The sequence below is a fragment of the Tamandua tetradactyla genome, chromosome 15, assembly GCF_023851605.1.
Source record: "Tamandua tetradactyla isolate mTamTet1 chromosome 15, mTamTet1.pri, whole genome shotgun sequence".
Taxonomy (NCBI): Eukaryota; Metazoa; Chordata; class Mammalia; order Pilosa; family Myrmecophagidae; genus Tamandua; species Tamandua tetradactyla.
The window spans coordinates 57419746-57447236 of record NC_135341.1 but is presented as its reverse complement, the minus strand read 5'-3'; the positions used below and the strand labels follow the sequence as shown (position 1 = coordinate 57447236).

Here is a 27491-nt window from a genome sequence, read left to right as displayed (position 1 = left end):
GTCTTATCCCACTGGACCTGAAACACTAGAGAAAATCTTGCATTGCAATGGCCAGTATGGGGATCTTCTGATATGACTAAATTGGTATATGTGCATGGCTCAACTAGAAAATAGAGGCATTAAAACTAAGCAACCTGAATACAATCCTTGTTTTAGTTGGTACCTGGAAGCTTTCAAACACATAACTAATTCTAAAACTGCCTCTCTTTAAAACAAATACTAAATTAACAAAAACTAATGAAGACTTCTCTAAGCACATTATCAAGCTTGAAAAATTATCTGGAACTCCTGACTTTGATTGTTTTAACCCTTCTTTAAACCCCTTCTGTCTTCCTCCTCTCTATGTTCTACTTAGCCTAACTTCCCTTCTATAGTGATGACCTCCCAAATTCCACTGAAGACTCGGTGGGTTTTGCAAAAGAATTCAGTCTTATCATTCAGACTCAAAAGCCTACATATGCAGACCTTTACCAATTAATTTACATGACTGCTGGTTAAGGTCATACCAAAATTTGGCTAGACAAAGCGAATTGGAAAAATCCCTTAAATGACTTCTCAAAATGGAGAGCTACTAACGAAAGTGAAGCATTTAAGCTAACTAAGGAACTTCATAACCACTCTTTAATTTTTCTTCAAAACACTTATCACCACCTGAACACACTTAGTCGTTGATTTTCTCTCCCCACTAGAACAAAAGCTCCGGAAGAACAAGAACTGTCATATGCACTGTATAACCCTAGCACCTAGATCATTGCCTGAGACAAAGTAGACATGCAATAAATATATTTAATGACTGAGTAAACCATAATCAACCTTTTACAAAAAATTATTTGACCATTCAGTCAAATACCTGATTGAGTGTGATTTATCTGAGTATTTCAAAAAAGAAAGAAAGAAGAAGAAAAGAATGGAATTTTCAAAGTATCTGGTAGTAGTTGTTTTTCATTGCTGAAGCACTCAATATAATCTCTCATAAAAAGGCACAGCAAGTGGTCGATGAGAAAGTGGGTAAGGGGTATAGCATGTATGAGTTTTTTCTTTTTTTCTTTTTATTTCTTTTTCTGGAGTGATGCAAATGTTCTAAAAAATGATCTTGGTGATGGATATACAACTATGTGATGATATTGTGAGCCATTGATTGTACACCATATATACAATGTTTTTATGTTAAGAATGTTTATGTGTGTAGGTTGTTTTATGGTAAAAATATTTCAAAAAAAATATCATTATACACTAACAATAACAACAAAAAGGTACAGCAAGAGCTGAGCTGGGGCTACGGAGTTTCACATAAGTTGCCTAATAGCTAAAGGAAGAGAGACTAAACAAGAGACAAATCCACCCCTTGCCTTAACTGCTTTTTCCATTTTATTCAAGTCGCTAACTGAAAAACAGATATCTTCCAAAGTGCTTCTCCTGTAATTTAGCTAAAATACCAACTGAGTCCAGTTCAATTCTAAAATGCATAGGGTACAATCCAGTAAAGAGGAGATGACAGGAAAAGAAAAGTCAACAATACAAAGCATGTGCTGTTACTTTTTATTTCATGAAATCCAAATTATTGCAAACATCAGTTTCAGGAATATTTTATGTAGACTTTTTTTTAAAAAAGGCAAGAAGAAACACAAAACACATATGCTAATAGCTACCACCAGTTAATTAGAAGTAATTCAGACTGACATTAAAACGTTTTTTGACCAATGGAGATATTGAAAAAACACAAAGGCTAAAGTGAGAAAATGGAAGAAAAGGCAAACGAAGTTACACATTAGCTTTCTGCTCTTCAAAACTTAAATGACATGAGTTAATCAACAATGGATTAGGAAAAGATAATTGAGTTGCTAAATCTAACACTTGAACCATTATTCATTCATTCACCTTCCAATGCTGAGCTCATTAATTAGAATCACAATCTTACCCTTATTACACTCTGCACCTACACCTCTGAATGCTGACCATTTATTATTTGAATAAAACTATTCTAAAAACCTCGGATCAGGTGCAGAGATAGGCTGGTCATCATGCACTCCCAGGACAAATGGAGGAGGTGCTTCTGCTGGAAGCCCCCTGATTCCCAGATTCTCTGCTCAATAAAACCATTTAATATTCTATACTGATTTTCAAAGCTTGGGAAGGGGAATGTTGTGCAACCCTCGACTTCGTTCTCATTATTCTCTAAAAGGCAGAGAGCAAATGAAAAAAATGCACCTGTCCAGCTAAAAGGGGGGAACAGAGTCGCATATATCTAATGCCCTCTCTCTGTTAATGATGCAAATGAATTGGGGAAATGAATTAAGTTTATTGCTCTTTGATCGAAAGGCTCACACTACAAAGTACTTGCCTTTTATCCTTATTTCTAACGTAGATAAATTAGAATAAATAATGGTTAATTTTCCCTTTGGGAAATAAATATTTAGCTTACATAAAAGATAGTTATTTTAAAAAGCACCTCATCTAATTTCTCTCTTAAAAAATAGCTTTACCATGCTTCTGATGCTCCGAAGTATTCATGTTACAGATGCCACAGCAGTATTTTCAAAGACTAGCTCTGGGGCCACTGAAATGCTATCTCTTTGCTGATAAAACATCAGAGTGATTAACAGTCATTAAGAAGTTACTCTAAACCAGTGGTTCTCAGACTTTACCCAGCATTAGAATCACCTGGAGGGCTTGTGCATCACTCACCCACAGAATACGGGGCCCTACCCGCAGAGTTTATGATTTAGTCAATCTGGAGAAGAATCTAGAATTTGCATTTCTAACAAGTTCTCAGGTGATGCTGATGCTGCTGGTTCAGAGACCACACTTTGTGATCTACTGCTTTAAACGATTGGTTTATATGTGCTTTAAAGAACAATGAAAGCAGAGAGCTCAGGATCCACAGTGGGGTTTATTAAACTAAGTCTCATCAATGCCATGTCCCAGGAAAAATATCTAGAAAATCAATTGTTTACTTCTTCCTTTATAGCAACAGTAGTGTCCAAGCAGCCAGAGAGTCTTTACCACTATCTGCTTAGCATTTGGGTTTTGCTGGGACTGGGTTGGGAGTATTTCCTATTTCTCATCAGAATGGCTGAAATCTACTGTGTCTCCAGTCCGCCTGGTTCTGTAACCCTCCCCAGGACAGGATCCATGCCTGCGGGGGACCAAAAGCCACAGCTACATGTCTCTGCCCAGTCGGTCTATCTCATCTAGGAGGAAGTCCATGTCCTCCCGGCTCACTTGAGGGCTGATGACCACCTGGCGGAAGAAGTTGACCTTCCCACGGTGGGGCTGGTAGCCCAACATCAGGCTTCCCTTCTTCATCATCCTCTCCTTAATGGCTGGGGCCACCTGTGTGGGTAAGAGGAGGGGAGGAGGTGAAAGACCAGAAGACCAAAGCATTATATGCACATTATAACCAGTCATCTCATTTCCCAGGCGCCTGCTGGTATGGAGCCCATTCTCGGGATCACAAGGTCACCATCCATTAACAATAATGTCTTGAGAGCTTATGACACGTCAGGACTGATTGATGTACATTAGATAAATGAACCATTTAATCTTCACAGTAACCCCAGGAGGGAGATAGTGTTGATATGCTCATTTATAGATGAGGAAACTGAGGCACAGGGAGATTCATCGCCCAAAGCGACATGCTGGGTTTGTAGAGAGCCAGGCAGTCTCAGTGCAAGCACATGCTCTGAAATCCAAAACAAATCAGCTGTCCTCAGGGGTCACTGTCCCCAGAGTGTCAAATGTTACACTCCCAAATTTGTCTGAACTAAAAAATCCTCCAGTTCAACCACCTGAATGTTGGTTACTGATTTCTAACCAAATTAGTAAGAAATGAGAGAAAAAAACATAGTCTACCAGGGAAAACACTAATGAAGGTATTACACATAGTTCTATTTTGAAGAGTAATCATTTATTTAATCATTATGAACTGGAACCTGTGCCTTTCTGTAAATTATTATGATTTGAAAATTAAGGAAGGCTCTAGTAGAAAATGAAAGTTTGATATTGTCCTTATATATGACTACAAACATTTGTCTTTTATTAAAAGGTGTAAAGGTAGAATAAAATTAAGAAACCCTATTTTAATGATTTCTGGCCAACATGAGAAGTGTGGACCCGGATAATCCAAATGTGCATATTTTCCTATAAGTTTAATGTTTGAGGACATTTGCCCAATTTCAGAAAGACAGGAAAACGAGTCCATTATCAAATCAGTAGTGTGGTCACCCAAGGGCTGGGCTGTGAACTTTAAATGCAATTAATTTTTGAAACTCTGACTTAAAAAAAATAAGAATATACTCTTAGTGGCTTCAAATAAAAGGTTTTCCATTTCAATTTTATTTTAACTCTTTGGAACATATTTAAATGTGTCCTGTGTGAACGTGTGAACAGGGGATATGCTGAGTTTCTGTCCTTGTCTTCTCAGGAAGATGAGATGAAACTTAGGTAATCAAGAAGGGAGGTATGTACTTGTAAATAACGCCAAACATAATGTGCTTTTACACACCTCAGAGGCGGGGCATAAATCTTAATTCCCAGAGTCTCTCACAGTGTGACAATTCCAAACAACACTAATTTTTTAACATCCCTATTTTTTTTTGCCAGATCCTGCTTGAAGCCAAGTCAAAATACTTTCTGATGCATAATACCGTTATATGTATTCCAAATCAGGAGAAAATTAGCTGTCTTATGATTCTGAAGATACAATGTATTGGACTCAACCTCAAGCCTTCTCAACGGATGCTCAAGGATAATTTTGACTAAACACTTCTTAACTTATGGACTAATTTTTAGAAACTAAGTAAGCCTTGCAAAGCATGGAATATGCTATGCCTACAACAATGAAAACAACAAAATCAACTATTCCGCACGATCGTTTTACCATTCTAGCAAAAGATGTGAAGTCTCTTACAATATAACGGGAATGAAATGAAAACATACAGTGGTAAAGGAAAAAAACAAATGAAGGAAAAGATGAAGTTAGAGGTCAAGTTAGTGAAAAAATGTGGATCATTGGGAATCTATAAATTTCTGGAAATGTGCCACAAATTGTATTCGGAGCTTTTTAGAGATCAGAAAAATAGGGTTAATTAAACAACACCCTCTGTTCTCTCTTCATAACTTAGTTGACGAAAGTCCAGTTGACCAAAGTCTTAGTTGACGAAAGCTGGAATGTAGTAGGCAACTCTCTATTATGCCTACACATGTCCACCCTCAACATTTGAATTCATATGTCCTCCAAGCATCAGTTGAGTTTTCTTCCAAAGCTGTTTATGGAAGTATTTCTTATTAGAATGATAAAATATAGTGAAATAATAAACAATTAAAAGTAAGTACAAAAAAAGGAGCATTGTTTTCATAAAGAAAATAAGTTAAATCCTTTGGAAAGACTAGCTACATGGGCGGTGGCTAAATATTATTGCTGTTAAATTAGTAGGTATGGCAAAAGAACTATAAAAGTTTGTAAAACAAAATCTCAAAATCTGAAGAGTCCAGATTGATTCTGCGCTAACATTTTTAGAGAGGTGTCTGAGTACTCACTTCCCTTCAAGGAGCCCAAATTGGATATGATGGATGATTTGTAAAGGTCATAGCATATGCAAGAACAGTGGGGGACACTAATAATCTATTCAAGAAAAGCCTTGCCTTTCCCTCAAAAGATGGAGAAACAAATGTACATAGACGTGTTTAAAGTTAAAATGTTTAAATTATGCATGAATCACCATTTTTTAAAAATTTATTTGCTTTAACTGATCATCTCAATCACCTTAGGCAGGAGTGTGTCTAGTATGTACATGAGTGTGGAGGGTGTATGTGCATCAGTGTGTGTATATATGTGTAATATATATTCCCAAATGCATCAGTGTGTGTATATATGTGTAATATATATTCCCAAAGCACTACCTGTCATTTACTGCTCTTAAGATCACCCTATTTGGTCACAGTACAAGCAGAACCTTGGTCTACCTTAGGCTCATGCCCTTTTTGATTCAAAGTGACTTCTTGAAGGTAAACTGAAGCTATAAGGGATAAACAGAATAGTACCAATGGCAATCAACATTAAGATTTCTATCTGCTTCACATAAGTTAAATGCCTGGCCAGGAGAGCCACAGGCTATCAATTTTAAAGCTTACAGCTTATGGATTGTAGTTTTTTTTAAATAAAAATTCCTTTCATATTCACCTCTCCCCTTCTCCAGGGACCCAGGGTATAACTGACTCTGGTTTCTAGCCAACTTACAATTTTAAACAGGCATGTCTTTGCTTCTAGCTTAATTTGCATAGTTGATTGCTATTTACTTTTCAATACGTCTATGTTTTTCCCCCAAATGTTATTTTATCCCTTACCTTTGCACAACATTAGAATTTTGATGCCAGCTCATAATGTGTCTGAGGCTCATATGAGGCAATTATCAAAATGAATCAATCAGGTCTGCATTTCTTTGAAATGAATGAAAAATACTTTTTAATGTGAGCAAGAAAGGTAAATGTAAGATGTTACTTTGGGTGCTTTAATATCAAGATATTTTTGAATGTTTAAATTGTTGCTTTTGGGTGAAAATCAAGATTGTGCTTCTGTGGGCAAAAAAAACACAGCATAAGAACCAAACTCCTAAGCCAACGTTTGTGGCTGAATTTCCAAGATTAAAAATACATGACTAAATATCTCTGTGACAAAGAATCAGCTAGGAAAGAATTTGACAGTCAGTATAAGTTTTATTTATGTATGTTTGAACTGTACAATTCATTCTTAGAAGTTGTTCCTAGTAAGCAACAGGGAAAGGCCTTCTTTTTCTATGAATTCTTCAGGGGAAAGGGAAGCCATATACAACACCAAGGCAGACGCTCGTTAAAATCTGTTATAATTCGTTGTTGTTGTTGTTGCTATTTGCAGACATTGGACCAGCCTTATATGATTGCCTTGATTCCTGATAACTCAAATTAAAGCTTATGATTAGGGAACTTATGAATGTCACAATTTAGGGACCAGGAATACTCTTATTAACAACCAGCTCATCATCTTTGAATTTAAAAAAATCAATCATTTTTCTATTTACAAAGCTCCAGACATAATCCAATACCAGGCAACTGAGATAGTCTCTTTTGCTGACCACAGCAGAGAAACAGTCCTAATCCAAAAGGATGGAATATTCACAGGGAAAAGAATATATGCACAAACTAAATGTAAGCATCTGAATATTGCCCCTAAATGGAGCATGCATGAAGGAAAGCAATTTGGCAGGAGTGAGATTGCTTTCCAGATCTCAATTATTTTTCTGCTGGTTTTCCTTCAAATTGTAAATCACATTCTCTTCTTGTGCCTCAGTGCACTGGTTCTTGCATCTTAAGTGGTGGAAGATCCTGACATTTCTATTTGGTTGCACAGCAACTTCATCTACACATTTCTGTAGGATTGCTGTTTTCTTCCCCCTTAAATTATGTTCCAGCAATGATTTAGTCCATTTAAACAGAATTTTGTTGTTATACAAAATGCAACACAAAATAGCATTTGATATTTAAAAGTTGCTTAAACCCAAGCGGGGGAAAAACTGACTCTTTCATTCTGGTCAAGTAAAGCAATTTGATAACAAGCAACTGACCAGGCACCATCACAGCCTTTGCTGAAAATGAAATTGTAATGTCCATAAAACGGCATTTCCTTTTTAAAATGTTCACATATTTAATGTTAATAACCACACACTTTTTCAATATTTAAATTGTTTCTCAACATATTTGCAGGAAAGGACCAATTTTATTTCCTCCAATGCATTGCAGACGGATTCTTTTAGGAAATAAAATAAAAATGAATTAATAGAAAAGTGAAATAAAGAAGACATTAAAGATACAAGATGAATTTTCTTTTTTTACCTTAAATCCAACAGCAAAGTTACTCTGTCAAGTTTAAAAACGATGACTCTCAATTTCCGTACTTTTCTTATTGCAGATTGCAACATACATTTTGCAACATACCTCTAGGGCCTGGCAACCACATTTTTGAGGATCACTGTTCTGCATTAACTCCCTCGGCAACTTATACCTACTTTTAGGCATGAACTTGATGGTGTTCTGCATCCATATTTCCATTTCTGAGCATGGTTTACATATCATTTTGAATGGCATTACCATTTTCCACCATCCCACTATACCACAGTTTACCTAACTGATTCCCAATTGTTGAACCTTGGAACTGCTTCACTTATGATGACATTTCAATGAAACCATGCACCCACCCATGAAACCTCTAAGTGAGTTCTTCAAGGTCTAGTCCAGGGATTATGACAGTAAGTGGTTCAAAAATATTCTAGACTTTAGAATCTTTAGTCAACATTTTCCATCACTTATGATGTAGCTTTGAAACAGTTGCATTCTTCGCCTATAAAATATGGGGTAGCATTGTACCCAGGGTGGCTGAGAAGATGAATGTATAAAAGGAGGTGATTTTCAGAAAATGTGAGGGAAAAGACTACCTAAGCTTTTACTATGATGTTAGCAATACCATTCAGAGCTTCTAATAAATCCAAAGAGATTAATGTTTTGCTGAATCATCCCCTAAACCATAAAGAAGTCACTGCTCCTAAACTCCAGATTCTGATACTCTTCTCAAGTTCAATTGAATTAATCTATGTTCCATTTCATCCTCGGTAGCAAGATTATTTAGGGAATGGGGTACTAAACTCATAATAATTTGCAAATCTTGAGGGTAGAGTATGTGGTGGGCAGGCAGACTAATCAACTGAAAAATAAATGATCAGAGTTTTATTATAATAAATGAATTTTCCCTAAGATTACCTTTCCCTAAAGAGAAATTATCTACAATGTTATCTTCTCTATAAAAAGTCTCATGAAATAGTTTTAATTTATCTGTATCTACATTAAACTTCATAAATCTTTGGTTTCTTCTGTATTTCCCTGAACAGAATAAATACATTGCCATAGGAAAACTACTTGTTCTGATACATGGTTACTCAATTAAACCCTGAGAAAAACGAAATTGTGGGGACTAAGTTAGCTGATAAACTTGAATTTTAGTTGTTCTAAGTCAGGAGAGGCAAAGTTTCTTTTTTTGTAAAGGGTCAGGTAGTAAATATTTTAAGCTTTGTGAGCAATATACACTCTCTAGTGCATCTATTCAATACTGCCATTGTAGCACAAACAGCCATAGATAATACATAAACAAATGAGCATGTTTATGTTTCAATAAGACTTCAATTAGGAATAAAGTTTGACTATCATATAATTTTCATATGATGAAACACTATACTCTTTTTGATTATTTTTCAATCATTTAAAAATGTGAAACCCAATCGTAGCTCGTGGGTTGCACACAAAAAGGCAATGTACTATTTTCGGCCTGTGAACGATAGTTTGCCAACTCCCCAGTCTAAAAAATACTTCCTGATATATAAAAACTACTCCTCCAAAGGAAAAGGTGCCTAGAAAAAAATATGTTCATTGGGCTTCGCTCAGAAATCCTGCTTTGAGCCAGGAACTGATAAATGTCTCCTTGATCTTCCTTCCCCTACAGCATGAAACCAGAGCCACAGATGGATGGACTGGCCTTCTTCCAGCAGAACTATTCGGGAACAACCACAAAACGTAACTTGCTTTACACTTTCTTCCCAAATAATCTGGGTTCCTAATGTGCATCCCCCACCTCCTCAACTTTCACGTTAACTTGAGGCGGGATCTCCGGAGTAGGATATTAAAATCCTACTCATGGAAAAAGTTGGCGTGAAATGTCTGCACCTGGACTCAACCCAAAACTATTTTTAAGACTCCTAATTAATTACATATAACTTCTTCCCTTATTAAGTCAAGTTGATTTTATTTATGGTTTTGGGATACCGTGAATTTTCTGGGGCCAGATAGAGCTGCACCGTGGATTGGGCAGGGGCCAGAAGTCAAGGCATGAAACAGCACCAGAGAGCAAATGGAAGAACCCCAGTCCCAGAGAAGGGCTGGCATGCCAAAATCATCAAGAGCATCTCCAGGGGCTTTTCACACACCTTCCTTTTTCTGAAATGGGTGTCGGCCACTGCAACGGCAGTTTAGGAAGCAAGAATGTGCTTCCTAATAATGTGCGAAGGGGTCTTCCTTTTCTCAATGCACTTGGGAGACAGTGACCACAGTCCCACAAGCTGAAGGTCAACCAACAATCTGACAAAAGCTACCCTTGGAGAGATTATCCTATCAGTCTTGAATGTTCTGTTCTGTAAGAATGGAAGGTGAGACAGAGGAGAAGGCATGCAATTCCTTTGTTTGCTCATTAAGTCCTCTGGCATCTATCTCTACAACTAAAGCATGATAGTGCCCTTTCATGCTCCAGTGGATGTAAGGTCATCAGAATATCCGTACTGGATTCCAAAGTCTCCAACAGAGATCTACATCTTCATTTTCCTTTCAGCTTCAAATGAAAAAGATTTTCTGGTAGAAAAGGGGATTCCATCTGTTTCTGATCATGAAAGAGCTCAATAATATCTCATATAAGAACCTCCTGAAAGCTAAATTTTATTTTTGAACCAGATATATGGGTTTTCTCTGACTGTAAATATGAACTGGCTTTTCCTTTACCCTCGCAACACACAACATGCAAAGTTGAAACAGGTTTCCAATTCAGTTAACTATGTATCCACTGGTTTGTAACACCTCCATGTTACCCAGGATGGTTGCTGCTAAATGAACAGCTGTTGGAGGGAAACATTTCCTTATGGTCTACTCATATTATAGCCCAAAGGAGAAAGTGATTTTTGAAGTCTTATCTAAAAGCTTCTGAGTGGGCATGTGTAGCTTTGTATCTTGAAATGCAGTAAATGGAATCTCGTATATGATACAAAAGAAACAGTAACTACTTCACAATTTAAAACTTTTCCTTTGTATTTACAAAAATATCTAAGTCATTTGCCTCTTACCCCACATAAAACATTCTACAAAATCAGACATTTGCCCTCCTGACACAGCCTTAAAAAGGCCAACTCTGGAAAAGTTCCCCCAAATTTTGTTTTTGTCTAGAATTTGTCCTTGTCCACAGCTGTTAATGCCAAGACATTTTGGTTATTCATGATTATGTAGGCAATTTCCATGCCCATCCGTCATGTAAGAAGCAAGCAGTACCTGCCTGGACAAGCTAAAGGACTTCCACATTTCTTAGACTGCTCAGCAGTTCAAAGAGGAAACTCGACGATTCAAACAAGACAATTCAAAGAGGAAACAAAGACAGTTTGTGTCTGGGCCAAACTAAGTATCTCTCCCCTTTGTTTTTTTCCTTCCTGATTTAGTCTTAGGTAGGTGGTCCTATTTCTTAATAATTTCATCAAATAATTTATTTCCCTTTTGGAGTAGGAAATAGCAAAAGAATACTAACTTTTGTTAATAAGTTCTTGATCAGTACAGTAGAGAAAGCTGATTTTCTCATAGCTCTGTGTAGAAGGGACCATTTCATTCAATGTAATGTATTTACACACAGGGCAAGGAGCAACTATTTGTCAATGCATGATTTAGAACATTTCTATTAAAAGTCCCAAATCAAGTGAACCTATCAAATTTATCATTTCTCTTCCTTTTTAATTTTTTTTTTTTTTTTTTTTTTTTTGCATGGGTAGGCACCGGGAATTGAACCCAAATCTTTGGCACGGCAGGCGAGTACTCTGCCACTGAGCCACCATTGACCACCCTCTCTTCCATTTTGAAGAAGGTATTTTGGCTGTGTAGTTTTAAAAGCAAAAGAAATACCAATGTTCATATCAACGTTACTCAAGATTGTCCCCAATGGACAAAACCCAAATGTCTTTCACTTGCTGAATAGATAAACAAACTGTGGTACATCTATATGATGGGATACTACTCAGCAAGAAAAGGGGGGAAATATCATTAAAACATGGACGCATCTCCAAGATATTATGCTAAGTGAAAGAAATGAAGCTCAAAGGTCACTTTCTATATGTCTCATTATGTGGATTTCCTAAAAAGGCAACACCATAGGAGTGGAAACCAGATCAGCGACTGGCAGGGGCTGGAGGGTGGGTATGGGAGCTGATTACAAAAAAGACAGTTTTAGGGTAAATTCTGAGGTGGTGGAAGTGTTCAGTGTGGCACTGAAGTAGTGGATGTATGACCACTGGTCTTTTGACTCTGTTCAGAGGTAGGCCGTTCCGTTATTATTCTTTATATCCCCTCGAGCCTAACGGGAAACCTTCTGGTAGCTATGACTAGGTACTTCTCAAAACCCATAGAACTGTAAACCTTACAAGACTTTGTGCCCATATATAAATATAAAAATGAATAAATTATTAATTAAAAACCAAAAAAGAGTCTGAGAGGACATGCAGCTATATGACACTAAGTAAGTGACTTAGGCCCCCAGTATCTGTTTCCTCAACTCCCTTATAGCACTGACAAAAGGTAGGCTATGCTATTATTGGTGAACCAGATAAGGCTGAACTGGGACGTCTCCTTCTAACTCTACCACTAATTGCACGCCCTTAAGCCAGTCACTCAACTTCTCTGTAGCACTGAAAATGAGAAGGATCATGCTGTAATCAAGAAGTTAAGATTACGAAATGATTACTTTTATGGACTCATTATATAGATATTTCTTTTCACTTTCAAATATATTAGAATAGCCAGAGGGAAACTCCTGAATTAATCTTTGATAATGACTGTATAACGACATAGCCTTTATCCTGTGATTGCAGAAACCTTGTGACGAGGTGGTGTGATGGTGGCTCAGTGGCAGAATTCTCACCTGCCATGTCGGAGACCCGGGTTCACTTCCCAGTGCCTGCCCATGTAAAAAAACAAACAAACCCTGTGACCAATACTCATTTGTATCCCTTTATCTTGTTTTTGAACTTTAGAGTCTTATGATGGCTAATGAGAGCCCCTAACGTTTGTTAAGGAAAGGCTGTGAGTCAACCCAGAACTGACCCATCCCGATTCCAAAACTGTCTTGCTAAATGAAACTATGTGTAACCAAAACTGGCTGGCTTGACATGTGCAGTAGTTTAACATTAATCTGCGAGTTTCCTATGTCTCATTATAATACTAAAAATTATGCCCATCATCATATTAAGGCTGCCATTTTCTTACATATGTTCTGTGACTAACCATGTCGTCTATTCGTCTATCTGCGTTTGCGCGATAATTAGATCATTTCTAACTTTGTGATCTCTACCCATTGTGCTCATTATCCTAAAACCTGCCCCCTTTTTTTTGGCATGGGCAGGCACCGGGAATCAAATCTGGGTCTCCAGCATGGCAGGAGAGAGTTCTGCCACTGAACCACCATCACACACCCCAAACCTGCCCATTTTTGATACTATAAAATGATCCGAGTTACTGTGGTCAGGGGTAGATTTTCAGGCCAATAGCCCATTTGGTCTGCTGCTTCATGCCTTGCAATAAACTTCTTCTCTGAAACTCTGGTGTCTCAGCATGGGTCATTTTTGTGCACTGGGCAAAGGACCCACCCCTTTTGTTCGGTATCAACATTGGCCACTCATAGGTGAGGAGAGCAGTGGTGTTTGGTCACTGTGGTACTTGCAGCTTTCCTAATGGTGGGAAGTATAGCGCAATGGAAACTGTAATGGCTCAAAGCTGAATGGAGGTTCTACTGCACAGTAAATCAAACATATTTAAATGTACCCACCATACTTTTTAAATATAATTATAAAGATTTAAATTGAGTTGTAGTTGAGTAAATGAACATAATCTTATGTTAATCTGCAGCTTTTCTGTTGCATTTTGGAGTCACTGTTTTTTTTAACAAGTTTTAAAAGTTCCTGAATAACTTCTACCGACATCCCCCCTCCATGCTTATTCTGTCTGAAGATCAAATAAACTAGCTCTCTTCACACTAGTGTGACCAAACATCCAGTTTCTTCAGGTCAGAAACAGTTTATGCCTATTTTCCCATAATTATCAATAGCACCCCTTTTCACTCTTAGAAGTGTCTCCGTTTGGATGATAAATTGTATGGTCACTCTGCTTTAGACCGACGTAGGACACACTTCCTCCAATTCTGTGTGACCTCGGGCAAAAATATAAACCCTCAGCAACTCATATTCCTCATCTATTAAAAATTGTTAATCCCTCATAGGATGGTTATGTGGATTAATTGCTATAGTGTATGCAAACACACCTAGCATAGAGCTTAACATCTGTTAGGCATTCAATGGTAGAGACTACTATTATTTATTTCTTAAAATGAATTTGTTTTTAACCAATTTACACTCATACCTGGGTTTTCATTCCTCCAGTTCATTATTACCTCTTGAGACATGAGCATTCGAAAGTGCTGAGAAAAACATGGCTTGTAATATATTCTTACTCCCCAAAGCATTCAAACTGTATTTAAATAATTGTAAGGGAGTTTGAGTTAGCAGTTTTAGAAATTAAATCATGCACTACATGTAAACCATATCCACATTAATCTTGTATTTAAGTTTCAATTTTCTTTTCAACACTGACAAAGTAATCTTTTCCCACCCCCTTTAAAAGGTAGGACAATAATTATCTTGGCAGTTTGGGGGAAAAAAGGTTTTCCATCAAAATTTATTGTGTGCAGAGTTAAGATTCTACAGCCTTCTAGAAATTTCTACCTTATGTGTGTAAATTCTCAGAATAGAGAAATATTTATTAAAGAATTGCTTCTTCTTTGGATGTGTGGAAACATCATATGCTGAAAAGGTTGAGCTTATTTCCAAAATTGCAGTCTCCTTTTGTTGTCCTACCATTTATACTTTTATCAACAAAAAGGTCAAAGAACAGTATTTGGTGCTGCTCAAGCTAACCTGAAGATAAAAATCTCCTGGATTCATGTCCCAAACCAGAGTCAAAAATTTGAATTTCAGTGGGATAGGCTTGTTGCTGGATGTATTTACCAGGCACCTTAAGAGCTTCTTATTATAAAGTGCAAATTTAGAAACACTGGGGAGTGTTTGTTCTTTAACTAAGACTTTAGGAGAGGAAGAAATGGTGATCTGGGAAGTGGGAGGTGGGACGTGAGAGGTGTTTGCTGGAAAAGCAATTACAAAAGAGAAGGTGAGAGGAGATTGGGAACTTGCCCTTCCTGGAATGCTTATGTCACTTTTGCAACAAAATATGCCAGTGACCTTCAAATAAGTTGTTAGCCAACTTTTCTGTTAGTCATAAAACTTGACAAAGTGTTTAAAACACTGAAGATTGACCCCTAAAACAGTGAGCCTCTGTTTTGATTCCCTGAAGAATCAATTTACCTCTTTCAATTTATTTTCTGCCATTTCTTACCTGCCCAATTCTTCTTTTACTCCTTTGCACAATCTTGGTCATTTTCCGTGGTATATCTCCCCCATAATTTAGAGGCAAGAAGTGTCGGTATAAGTCTCTCAAGCTTAAATTATGTAAAATTGGTGGTCTATAGCCCATGAAATCATATACATCTAAGAGATCATTTCAGCTTGGCATAACATGGAGAAATAGGTCATACTTAGGGCATTATCTTTTTCAAATATGGATTTTCACTCTGATTTTCCTCCAGAGTACATCTGAAAATGGGAATGCACAAAATAAAAGTGTCTCAACTTAAAAGAACTGCCCTCTTCTTGCCCTTTCCAATATAGATGTGCAAAGGCACAAAAACAAAGAGTTAAGAAATCCCAGAAAGCCTGAAGAACACAGTTAGCTTCACATTCGGTGTTTACAACATAGAAATGACAAAGACAGCAATTTCCAATAAACCTAATAATGTCAGTCATATATTCAAGGCAGCTGAAATGAACAGTCATAAAAACAAACCAAACTGAACCGAAAGCGTTAGCTGAAGAATGGACACAATAAACGTTTTACACACTCTATAAAGCAAAATCTTAATACTCAATTGTATCGCAGCAGCCTTCTGAGCTAATAGCTCCTGAGTAACTGCTGTGGGCTGACTCTCAGTTTTTAGTCCCTGTTGGGAGATCCTTATACGGTTCCATAAAATGATGGGTTATTCAGTAGTCCTCAGCCAGCAGCGGCACCACCTTCTTACAGGCATTTGAAAACATGCCAGTGCATTTGGGATTATTGCAATGGCTGTGGGGTGCTCCTTGCTTTTACTGTCTAAAGGTCAAGGATGTTAAACACCTTACAATGCTCAGAATAACTTTCACAAGGAAGAATTATCTTGCCCCAAATGCCAATAGTGGCCTGTTGAGAAACTGTGCAAAAGTCCTGTGTGCTTTATTGACACCTTATAGACTTTCTCTTCATACCTCTGGATTGTTTAAGTTTCTCTTAGGCATCGTTAACCTTTCTTTGATCTAGAACAGATGATCAAATTCCTGGATTTTTCTATTATTTCCAAAAGAGTCTGACCATATTCGAAGAGTAGTAGCAGATCAGAAAGGAGAAAATGAGTAGAGCCTTACGTTTATCTCTGTGTCCTACAGACAGTGGCCCAATGCTTCCAAATATCATACCTGGCCATTTTAGCATGGACAAAACTTGGGGGCCCTCGAGTTGGCCTCAACACTCTGCCTAACACAATAAGTGAATCAGATTCACTAGTTTCTTGCCACACAGTTACTTCATTCACATCTCACCCACTTCGTGAGATAAGGTGCACCTGCAAAGCAGAGTAAAGAAGATGGAAACTGGCTCCTTTCCAGCAGGTATTCTCTAACTTTCCCTGGGAATCCTATTCCCTTTCGATATTTGACAATGGACAATTAGCAGCTACAGTTTTGCCTGGCTTATTACATGCTGACAAAACTCCAAAATTCAATGAGGCTCTTTGGAGCATATATGCAAAACTCCTACCTGGCAGTGACTGCACAGATGTGGCAGGCAGGCCTGGTGTTGGTCAAGCAATTATTTTAAGGTGCAGAACTTACATATTAAGCTTGGGGGGTGTGGTTTCCCGAGTAGCAGAATTATTGGCCTTTATTTTTTTGCAGTGGTAGTATAAGTAGATTCTGGGACTTGGCACAGCAGAGGGTAAGCTTCTCTGACCTGAAAGACATCCTGCTCTGCACAGACTGCCAAGGCATTCGAATGACGTGTGTGCCCAGTGAGATGCCAGCACCCACGCACCTATATTCACATACCTGCACCTGTACCTACCTGCCTGCACCCACCCAGCTGCACCCATCTACCTGCATCCTTATCTTTTTTTTGTAGCTTTTTTTTTTTTTTTTTTTTGCACTGCTTATTTGCTTCAAGGGTAAACTGAAATCCAAATGGTCCTTCTTTAACCTTTTGTTGTTGTTCTGGTTACACACCAGTGTTCATTATCCATCCAAAAGTCAGTTGCACACAGAGGACATACTTTCCACTTCTCTCTAAAGCTTTTCTCTGCATCTCTATTTATAAGAAGTGTTTCCGATTCACTACACTTCTCTATTCTGCTCCACATATCCTAAAATGTCCTGGTATTTCAACTCCATAGGCAAAGCCTAAACTTCTGAAGTCACACATTTTAGGTATCTTACTTTATTTTCTATTTTTATTTTTTTTTTGCTGAAGCAAAGAGAGCTATCAAGAGAGCATTTAAAAATAATTACTGTTTCTGTATTACTCCTAAAAATATTAGGAAACTGTGTTAGGGGTTCTTCACTGAAATCTTTAGAAATACAAAGGGCCTTTAAACTTAATGCTGTAAATATTAAGCATCGGCTTTTAACAGAAATCCAGTTTACTTAAGTAACAAAAAAGCTTTAGGTTTGCACATTTTGAGGGCTACCCACACCAGCAAATTAGCAAAAGTGAATTACCAATTTTTCTCAACACTCTTCAGTTTAGTGCTCAAATTGGGAGTGAGGTTTCCCTCTGTTCCAACCACGTTCCAGGGCTACAAGGCGTGCACGGGGCTGCGGGCGGGGTGGGGGGGAGGAAGTGGGGCAGGTGGGAAGGGGCAGGGGGGCTGCCGAAGGGGGCGAGCAGGAGGCAGCGCTTGCAGGGCTCTTCCAAGCAAGCTCCACATTTACTTGTTTTATGTTTTGGGGTCAATGTAAGAGTTTGCTCATTATTTAAATAGACAAAGTTTGAATTAGATTGGCAATGTATTTTTGTTTATTATTCAAGACCTATCACTTTGGAATATCTGCAAAATAACCCTCAAGATGGCACACTGGGACTGCACGGCACATGCCGAGTGAAGGGAGAGAAAGGAGAATTAGAGCCTGATATTCTTGACCAAGTTGGGGGAATTGTGCGAAAAGTCGCAGGGAAACACGTTGCTTTGCTGAAACCAAGCAAACACTGTCAACGTACGTTAAAGCAGAATAATGATAATAAATATTAAGTGACCATTTCACATAATTGAGCCTCTAAGCATGTCGCAAGTGCAGCTACCTCACAAAGGCCTTCCAGCCGAAGGACTCATTTGCTTCTTACAGGTAATCACAGTTAGATTCCCGCTCTCTTACTCTCCCACATGTACCCCAAAGTTCCAACGTATCCACTGGTCATCTGAACCTCTTCCTGTGTGAATTGCCTGCTTATGGTCTTTGCCCCTTTTTGTTTTGAGTGTTCATCTCTTTCTTACTGACTTAGAAGAACACTTTATTACTAAGAATATTAGCTATCTGACTGGCAAACATATTGAACGTTATCTGCCTTTAATTTTCTTAGTTGTTTTAGGTACCATTTTAATTTTTACAGACTCAAACCTATCAATTAGCATATTCACATACATTTCCAATTTTGGCATTATACTTATAAAGGCTTATCCATACCAAGATTAAATAAATACTTGTTCTTTTCTAACTTGATTTTGGCATTTAAACTTCTAATCCATCTGAACATAAATTAGAGATAAACTCCCTAGACCCTCACACTTAACCAGCAGTGTCAGCACCACTGTTGGACTAGGCCTGCCTTTCCCCACTGTATATGGGGAACTTGCATGGTTCCTATAAACACGTGGGTCTGAGGTTTCTATTCTATAAGATAAATCTATTCTTAGAATAATCCAAGCTGTTTTATTTATTGAAACTCTATAATATGTTCAACTGCTTGAGAGAACTCTCCTTTTAGTATTCGCCCTTTTCAAAATGTTCTTTATCTATTATCCCCACCTGTTCTTCCAGATGATATCTAGAAACATTTTGGTAAGTTAAAAAAAAACATCTTTTCATGAATATGATTAGAATTATATTAAGCCTGTATATTTATTAGGAGAAATTAATGTCCTCATCTAGAATCGTGATGTTTTTTAGTTACTAAATGTAACGGTTTAAAAAAATACTATGGCGGAAAATCCTTTGGCATTCCTCTCATACAGATTTTTTTTAATCTGAGAGGGTTTGTGGCACATTAGCAACCAACAGAATGCAGTGGAAGTGCTGCAGTGAGGTCCTGGAGGTAGGGCAGGGTCCAGCTTGTTTGCGGAGAGTCCTGAACTGCTGGGTAAGAATTCCAACTATCTTGAACCACCAGATTACAAGGAGTCCCAGGCCACAAGGAGGGGCCCCAGGTGAGTTCTCTGGTCCACAGCCTCAAGTGAGATGCCAGCAAAGATGCTTCCAGAATATTCCAGTCCAATCACTGACTTGCCCTCAGTCATTTCAGGCTTCCCAGATGAGGCTCGACACATCCTATACCCTCTGTGCTCTGTCTGAATTCCTCACCCTCAAAGCACACAAGAATAACAAAATGGTTTTTCAAAGCTGCTGTATTTGGAGTAATCTGTAAAACAGAAACTATAACTGGAGCATAAAGGTTTTCAGTCTTAAAGTTTCAGAGTTTTATATAGGTGCCATACTTTTTAAAGCTGTAGTTATTTCATATATGTTTTGTTATTTATGATGATGAAATTATTCTGATTAAGAAACTCACTTCTGATATAAATTTCAATCCTCTAGCTTCTAGCTACTTACTGCTTATGTAAAACTTGTTCTACAGACAAAAGTTACAAATTAAAATTCATGTATTTTGGTCTTTTCTTTCAAAATATTTTGGAGTCATGCATTTTTCTGGTCATTGCATTTGTTAACACTCTCAAACAACATCAACTCACAGTGGTAAGAGTGGATTTTTCTAATTTGTTACTGATTTTCTAGGGAAGGCTTTGTATGTCTAATATACATAGCAATCTAATAATCATATTAAGCAAACAAAAAATATAATTATGTGATAATCTCTAACTGTTAACATTAATTTTGAAAACTATTCAATGTATGTATCTTAGCAAATTTCTAAGGACTTTTTCCCTGCTTCATTTCACATGGGAGAAGTAATTTGGGATCATTTTCATGATTTACTTATTCAACAATAAGTAGAAAATGATGAATTTGCTTTTTTTAAAATCTGCCTTTGCTTGCTTTCTGAAATAATGGAATTTTGCTGAAAGGAGCACTAAAAACTGAACCCGTACGTCAACACCATGTGTTACACTGGCTGACTAATCCATCGTCTCAGTCAGTTTTTCAGATTCTAAAAACATCACATAAATTAAGTTTTTCAACCTGTATGAGTGGATTCTTGTGTGGCATCCTGAAATAATCCTCTCATCTTTTAACACAGCTCTGAGCCAGTTTGGCAATATATCTTTAATATCTTGTTCTACTTCATTGACCTCCAGGCAGAAGAGCCAGAAATATCTGCATTTAACAGGCAACTTTCATCTTCAGTCTCACAAAGGGGCCTGCTTTCTTTAGAAAGGAAATTGAAACTTATATGACAAGGCAGCTTTTTAGGTGATTTTACTTTCTATTTTTTATCCCCCAACAAACAGAAAGCAGAGGTCTGGAATAACCTTTGTACCTCAGGATAGTGGATATCTATTGATGGAAGTCAATCAGAAGCTCTTGGCTAGAACTGCTTTTATCTCGCCATTGATTATTTGTCAAGTCAAGGCATTCACCCCAGAGAGAAAAACGGAAACACAAATGTGGAAGACAATAGGAGGTAAGGCTTACTGTTGTGAGAGAACACAGAACAAGGGCTCCCCCAAAAAAGGAGTGAAAGAGGGAGGTGCTTACAGAAAGCGACAACTCCAAGACTTCACAATGCACTCGGATTAGGAGGGGGATGATTAGAACAGTGGATGTCTTCTAGTTGACAGATGGAGGGTTGACTGTTATGGCCTGGGCTAGATTTTACTGTTGTTCCTTACTACTCAAATGTCCTTCTCCTTTACGAGGAATGTGCCTCTATGCTGTTGCCTCTTCACCTGCAAGGAATCTGTCTAGGAAGAGTATATGTCCTCTTTCCATTACCAGGTGGAGGATTCCAAACTGAAACTCAGTGTGAGTTTCTGCCTCTGTCCTGAGAATGGCTTATACCAGACGGGGCCTCCTCCTTCAGCCTGGATGCTGAGATGAAGGCGATGGGCCAAAGCCTATAATAAACCTTTGTTATTATAAACCACTGGATTGGGGAGGAGGTCGGGGGAGGTGTATGTGTTATTATAGCCTAGACAAGCACACCTAATTTATATTATTCAAAATACGGTGTATTTGGTCAGATCTGGGATGAGCTCCACTTTAGAGGAAACCAGGTTTGGATGAGAAATTTGTTGCTAGTTCATTTTCCCTGCTTTAGACAATAGGAGACCAAAGCCCACTCTCAAAAGCTGGGGATACCATGAGCTGGGATTTTCATAGGCAAAACTGCAGCAACAACTTGATAGTGCTCAGCTATATTAAATGATTATTCATCATCATAAAAGTGGTTTAATCATATAGAGAGATAGTGTGACCAAGAAGTTAGGATTTAACAAATGATCATGACTACTGAACCATTACATAGATATTTCTTTTTATTTTCAGATACATTAAAACAGCCATAGGGAAATTCCTGAAATTGCTGAACTGTAATCCAGCTGCCTTAATCTCTGAGAATGACTGTATAACTCTATAGCCTTTATCTTGTGATTGTAGAAACCTTGTGACTAACCCTCACTTATACATCTTTATCCTGTTTTTTCAACTTTAGAGTCTTATGATCACTGAAAACAGCCCCTAATGTTTATTAATGAAAGGCCCTGAGTCAGCCCAGTACTAACCCACTCCAATTCCAAAACTATCTTACTACACGAAACTGGATGTAACCAAAATTGGCCCACCTGACATGCACAGTAACTTAAAAGTTTAACCAATCAGTGACCTCATTATAATCACACCCATTATCATATTAAGGCCATGACTACTTCCTTTGACTAAACATGTAACCAATCTGCACATGAGTTCTGACTCAACAGGTCATCAATCTGGGCATGCTCAATAATTAGTTCATCTCTAACTCGGTCGTCTCAAGCCATTGTGCTCATATATCCTAAAACCTTCCCATCTTTTGGCACTATGGAACTACCAAAGTTGCTGCAGTTCCCTGAGACAGATTTTTAAGACAATAGGCCATCTGTTCTCCTGCTTCATGCCTAGCAATAAATTCTGTCTCTTTGACAACCCAGTGTCTCAGGAATTGGTCATTTGAGCACACAGAGTAGAGAACCCACTGCTTTGATCAATATCAACAGCAGAGATCTATTGCACAGAGGTTGGCAAACTTTTTCTGTGAAGGACCAGATAGTAAATACTCTAGACTTTGCAGGCCATACAACCTCTGTCACAGCTACTCAGGTTGTAAGTGAAAGCGGTCACAGACATCAGCAAACATATGACTGTGGCTGTGTCCCAATTAAACTTTATTTATGAAATAGGCACTGGGCTGGCTGGATTTGGCCTGTAGGCTGAGCCCCACTATGTATGAGAAAAGCTAAAAAGCAAACAAACAAAAAAGCCTTAAAACTAGCCTCGTATAGAACAACAGTCTACCTCCCATGCTTCTATTATTTTCACATTAAAAGCTATCCAGTGGCTACTCAAGGACATGAGCATTTCCTTTGTTTCCTTATATGTAAAATGGAGATAATAAAAGCCTCTTCATTAGGATTTTGCGGGAATTAATTAAGATGAAAAATAAAGTGCCAGTGAGTGACTTAATGCTCAAAGAATTTCAGTTCCTTTCATCTTTATCCTGCTGTACAAGATTCAGAATGGATTTTCAATGAAGGCCTGGTTAATACATGCCTAGTTAATGAATGAGGTTAAACAGTAATGAGGTAAAGCAGAGAATCCTTAGGTCAACATTCGCTGAGCAACTGGATTGATAAGACAAACTTATAATAATGAAGAGTAAATATTAATATACGTCATGATTTACATGTCTGTTAATTAGCTTCCTAATTATATTGACCTGATGTGGAAATGCTTTACTTTTAATTCAAGGGCATATTTTGAATGATAGAAAACAAGTATCTGTGTTCTCTAGCAAAGTCATGAAATCCCCCAAAGCCGTGCTTTAGAGCTCTATCCTGCTTTGTAGGAGGGATAGAAAATAGAATCCTAATGCTATCTGCTTCATTCAGCAGCTCCTCAATTAAAAGAAGTCAATTTGGTGATTTATTGAACTCAGACTGGGAGGCGAAATTTTCCTCCAAACAGCAATGATTCCCAATATATTGCTCTATGTCCTGTTAAATGTCTTCTATTGTAAATAAGTAGGGTCCAGTGAACTCGGGAGACCAAGTCAATATCCACCATCTTTGGAACGTGGGTTGTAGTGACAGTTGTTGAGATAGCTGAACCACCCTTTTCTCCTAAATGCCATAGGTGGAAAAAGCTATTTATTTTCCCAATATATTTTCTGTCTCCTTTAACACTTTAAATTTGTCTTCCTAAGCCTCCTGATCAAAGTTCACTCTGTCCCATAACACTAAAACCCTATCTCCTCCTCTCATTCTTTCCATTTCCTTAATTGCCAGAATAATGACCAATATCAGTATCCATTTGTAATCTCACAATGTCTTTTCTGTCATGAGATGGATAATAGGGGATGTGTGAAATCTATGCACATTTACCTCACAAGATGCCAAGATGGGCGTGAATACCTCCCTCCTGAATTGGTATAAAAAGAAAGGTAGAAATATTCTTCCATAAAATGAGGGTATGTAGTTAAGGAAATTTCCATTTTATTCACAGAGTAGGAGCCATTTTTAGGGCAAGTGAAATTTACCCTAAATTACACCCCTCTGTGGTGTCAGGATGTTTGTGTGTTTGAGGAAATGTGGGGGGGATGGAGCATAAAACTGGGAAAATTACTTAATAGTCATTAATCCTGTTGTTAAGATAATTAATGGTAGTGGCGTTCACATTAGGCCTTGAACCCCTGTCTAGTGTTTCCAGAATGTGAATAAGTTGACTTGGAATTACCTGGAAATGCCTATTAAAAACACAGATTCCAGGGTACGACTTGCCCCAGAATCACTGAATTTCCAATCTTTAGGAAGTTGGGCCTGGAAGTACAATTTTTACCAGATTTCCCTATGATTCTGATGTGTAAACAAGTATGTAAGCCTCTTTATTAAAGAAAAATGAAAAATACTAGTCATCACTGTCAATACCTTCATGCGGGCTTGGATATCAGCACCAGGGCATATACCTCATTGGGTGAAAAGAAGAAAATGTACCTACTGCTCATTGGAATTGCCTTCACTTTCCACGTCAAGCTTTCCCTTCAGCTGAGGACAATAGCTAATCATCAGACCTCTCACTCTAAGTGATGCAAACATGTAAAAACGGGGTATAACCTGGGGATGCAAGAAAAAAAAAACTGACCTTAAAATAACTGTCAATAAAAAATGCCATTAAAATCATTTTTAAAATTAACCAGATCCATCACAGGTACAAAATCATTCTTCATAAATTCAGGATTGGGTTTCAGGGTTTCTGTGGGCCCACAGTGCAGGAGAGTGAAAATGAAACAGTATGAGTTTGAATACTAAAGGGCCTAAGGGTGGTGAGATACCTTACAGTGAGAGAATACAATTTAGGCCAGGACTTTTCCATTCCTTATTGTCCCAGGCCCTTTTTAGTACCTTTGTAAAATTACAGCAGCCGTATTGTGGGGTATGTACAAAATGTGGTCTTTTGGGTTCCCATGTGTATGTTTGTTTTTGTCCCTTAGACGGTTTGCATTACCACAAGCCCGAACTAAATGCCTTGCATATGAAGCATAGCATCAGACTGATCGGTTAGAACCGGGCTCTGTTCTGTTTCTGCTGACAACCAAATGATCACAGGTGTGAGCAGGTTATTGTCCCTCCCCGGGATTTGAACACCACACCCATGGGGTTGTCCGGAAACTCTTTCCGTGGAGCTGCTTCCAGACCCCAGATACGTCACGGAAAAATTCACTCCCCTTGGTGGCTGACAATAATGAATCAACTGCATGAATATCTGTCAAAAGGTCGGTGAGTTTAACTATCTGAATACTAGAGTAAGGAGGAGAGAATGAAAAAATGTGAAATTGAGTAGACTCTGAAACCACACATACTTAGTCATTCTGGTAAAGGATAAATTCATACCCATTTTATACACCTACTTGGATACTTTCTTTCGAATTCAGTTTCTTTTGGAAAGGTAACCTCAACTATATTTTCTGATTCAAAGAATTTTTTGGCACTAAAGGAATTAATATTAATGTATTAAGGTGTAATGAAGGGTCTAGACATGGTCCCATCTCAGGGCACATGCACCAAAGACTGAAATATGAGGGCACAGAATTCACCCACTTCCACTGGCCTCTCGCTTTCTGTAAATATTCTCGATTCACTTACCAAACCTGGATTCCAGGTCCTGCCAGGACTGTGGCCTGTGGTTTGAACTGTCTGTCTTCACCAAGGAGCTGAAATAAATTTGTTCCCAATTCACTGCACCAGCTACATCACTGGGGCCACTAATGACAGGCCTAGCAAAGCTTCCTGTGAACCACGGGAACCGTTCAATGGCTTAAAGATGCTTCTTGTCAGAACCACCGCCAAAACGTGCACATGTAAAGCCTGTCAATTTGAACAAATTAATAACATGCAGACGATTTCTGAGAGGACGGTGTAAAAGATCCGCTCATCCTTGAACCCACAGGATGGAAGCTAAGTCAGTTAGAGAGGGCCGGCTTTGTGTTTTGCCACTTCTTCCTGGACCAAAGCAAATGGCATAGAGGCTATGGATTGATGTGCAACGCCATCTAGTGAAGGATTTGAGGAAGTGCATAGATGTAGAAAGAAAACACCCCAGTCAAATTCAGATTCTATTGGATTAACATTTCCTTTCAGACTGTTTTAAATGCTTCTGAAATCAATGATGGTGTACTTTTTTTAAAAAGCCACAAAACTTAGAGCAAAAGTAAAACAGAGTGGCCGTTGTATAGTGCAGCACAGACCAGATTCAGCTATAATTATCCCATTGCCTCTTAGAATAGAAGGGTCAGCTTCTCTCAGCACTCTCCCACTGACTACTGGAAGAATGTAAGAAATGCCCCATGGGGTCAGCCTATTCAATAGTTTCCTTCTGCCAGAGAATCAGTGTCCAGAAATGGCACCAAAGGGTTTGAGAAGACTAATGCCAAGGAACCAGACTTTCAAACAGCATCCATTGGCCATGGTGCTTTTCAGTTCATCAGCGTATGTGTCAGAGGATTTAGCTTCAAGAAGTTTTAAAAAATTCTAAAGCTTTATCGCCAGAAAATCAGTAACAACAGCACCTATTTCACAGTGTGCTGCACACGAAAGACACTCAATAAATATAACATTGTTCAATAACTTGAAGTGGAAGCTAAAATCTTTAACCAGAGAAGAAAGCTGAATATAATTCAACCACTATTATTTTGAATCCTCCTCTGTAAAACTGGGTTCTCTATTTGGCAGCTGGGGGTTTGCAACTCTACATTTCAACGCCACACCCCTGTACACATTGATCTCTGTGCTCTTAGCGTTGAATAAATGTCACGTGACAGACTGCTTCTAAACTTGCCACGGGGTGGGCAGGGGGAGATGAGGTGAAACAACAAAATCCTCAATCTCAGTATCGTGGCACTTGTACTATAATTAATGAAAAATTCCCCAAGTAACTTTGTAATTATTCACCTTATTCTGGCTTTCAGTAAACCTCACTCCGTTATTCCTGATTGGAAGCTTCTTTTGTCATTTCTCTAAGCTGCTCTGAAGTTACAAGGACAGTCTGTCATTTTGGGCATCACAGTCTTGAGTACCTGATTCTGGCTATTCTTAAATGGGAGTCAATGCTGTATTTGTGTTGCTTGAGGTGGCTGGTTTTCCTACACAGGTGCAGCAAGGAAATCTCCAATACAGTCCAAAAGCCTGGATTAGACACCCCTGGGAAGATAGTGACCTTACAGCAAATCCCAGGTCTTCTCCTCCTAAGCAAAAGTAAAGACTGACCAGGGTACAGGATTTCTCTCTTTTTTCCTCCTCCCAACCCCGAAGTCTTGACAAATGGCTAATTAGCTATATCATATTTAAAGAGGCAATGCACTAACTAACTCAGGCCTATTTTTTAGCAATAGTTGAATCTTGGGACGTTTCTTCATGAAGCCAACCCTTTAGATCAATTGAGCTTATTTTGAATTCAGAGAACAGAAGAGTTTTCAAACATTTCAACTGTGCTTTCCTTGTATTTCCTTGTGGTCCTTTAATAGGGAGAGACGGTTTACCATCAAAAAGTCTGTCTTCTAGGCAG

At 38.2% G+C, this 27491-nt stretch overlaps 1 protein-coding gene and 1 long non-coding RNA gene across 2 annotated transcripts in view; one reads left to right on the top strand and one right to left on the bottom strand.

The window, feature by feature from the left end:
- Positions 1–1537: 1537 nt before the first annotated feature.
- Positions 1538–27491, bottom strand: part of GADL1 (glutamate decarboxylase like 1) — a 166168-nt gene continuing 140214 nt past the window's right edge. The window contains exon 15 of the mRNA XM_077130402.1: positions 1538–3333. Within this exon, the coding sequence (XP_076986517.1) occupies positions 3160–3333 (174 nt within the window). The 3' untranslated portion in view covers positions 1538–3159. The remainder of the gene's footprint in view (positions 3334–27491) is intronic.
- The window catches only part of LOC143657998 (uncharacterized), a 45047-nt gene continuing 41365 nt past the window's right edge, over positions 23810–27491 (top strand). The window contains exon 1 of the long non-coding RNA XR_013163053.1: positions 23810–23901. This is a non-coding gene — a long non-coding RNA (uncharacterized LOC143657998). The remainder of the gene's footprint in view (positions 23902–27491) is intronic.